At 41.9% G+C, this 1,550-nt stretch overlaps 1 protein-coding gene across 1 annotated transcript in view; it reads left to right on the forward strand.

Annotated features, from left to right (window-relative positions):
• The window catches only part of pip5kl1 (phosphatidylinositol-4-phosphate 5-kinase-like 1), a gene marked incomplete in the record, with an annotated part of 55,751 nt that extends 54,457 nt beyond the window's left edge, over positions 1-1,294 (forward strand). Inside the window, 1 exon segment of the mRNA XM_042213697.1 lies at positions 700-1,294. Within this exon segment, the coding sequence (XP_042069631.1) occupies positions 700-1,141 (442 nt within the window).
• Between the last annotated feature and the right edge of the window lie 256 nt (positions 1,295-1,550).

Raw genomic sequence — 1,550 nt, forward strand, 5'->3', positions numbered from 1 at the left:
AGCCAAACGGGACAGGCAAAAAAAAAAAACATGTTCAAATTTCATTCGGTTCCCTGTCTCTCTGTGCACCTTGCCATTTTGTGTGAAAATTCCATTAGATCAGGATTTCTGACTCAGACTATCCTGTCTGGCACCACCAACCACACCAGGTTCCAAGTCAATTTAATAAGCCCTTTTTTCCATTCTGATGTTCAACCAGCAGTCGTTTCAACCATGTCCACATGCCTTAGTGCATTCTTCTATAGGAGTGGTGGATGAAATATTTGCCTTTACCATCTTGACACCCATTAGGCCAGCAGTAACCAGTGTGGAATTTTAGGGTTGCTCTGGGTTGCTTTTATTTAGGCTCATTTCTCAGAAACCAAAAGATATTACCTTTCAGATTTTTGACTATATATTCTCTTAACATATTTTCTTTTTAACTGTTTCAAATTTGAATAAATATTATAAAAAATGGTAGACTGTAACCTAACCCAAGCGCCAGGCTTAACCCTAAATGAGTCATCAGTTACCTGGTGTTCAGAAATTAATGCATGAGTATAATGGCGTGAGAATTCAATGTGTATATTCAGTCTGGATTCACTTGGTGCCCTAAACTCTGTTGTAATCTGTCTAGACCGGACTGAAAAGATTACAAAAGGGTCAATTAGGGTGTCCGTTTCAGTGACTCATTCTCATCTGTATGGCTTTTCTTTTCAGGTCTGTGAATCCAGGCTCCAGTCCAATCCATATGAATGCAGCCACAGTTCCCGGAGTAGTCGTGGACGAGAACCCTGCCCTATCCTTATCTGAAACAGACAGCGGCTTAAAGACACCACACTCTCAAGCTGCATCAAGGAGCAGCTCTCCTCGAACATGTGCAAAGGATGCTGGGCCAGCAAGCGCCGAGGCTGAGCTGCAAGACTTCCAAGCCCAAAACCGACGTTTGCTGCCAAACTTAAAGAATCCTCTTCACATCATTGATGGCCCCGAGCAGCGCTACTTTGTCGGCATCATTGACATTTTCACAGTTTACAGTTTTAAGAAGAGGCTGGAGCATTTGTGGAAGAGGTTGAGGCACCCCGGTCGGTCCTTCTCAACCGTCAGTCCACAGACTTACTGCCTCAGGCTGTGTCAGTGGGTGCAAGACCACACCAAGTAGAGCCTGAACAAGAGGTGGAAACTCATTTCCACTTCTCACCTGCAAGTCCAAATAACCAAAGTTCAAACGCATGGCGTAAAGCACGTTTCCTCTCAAACCTTCTCATCATAAGAACTTCAGACATTAAATGTGGGCCTCACCTCTGAGCCTTTAGCAGATACCAAAATGATTTTTGCACACACATAAATTAGATTTTGTAGAAAATGGATGGATGGCTGATTACGAAACAATGCAATGAAACAGGCTGTACGCAAATAGGAATTTCATTATTTATTTGAACATTTTTTTGGATTGGATTACTTCTTTATACTTCCTTAATCTGCCAAATAGTTTTAAGACAAGTATGCGTTTCAGCCCACTGTGTTCAAATTTTAGAATTATATTCTGGATTTGACGCTTCAAGCTGAAT

The sequence above is a fragment of the Haplochromis burtoni genome, unplaced genomic scaffold (assembly GCF_018398535.1).
Source record: "Haplochromis burtoni strain Fernald_Lab_line unplaced genomic scaffold, NCSU_Asbu1 Contig_469, whole genome shotgun sequence".
Lineage (NCBI taxonomy): Eukaryota > Metazoa > Chordata > Actinopteri > Cichliformes > Cichlidae > Haplochromis > Haplochromis burtoni.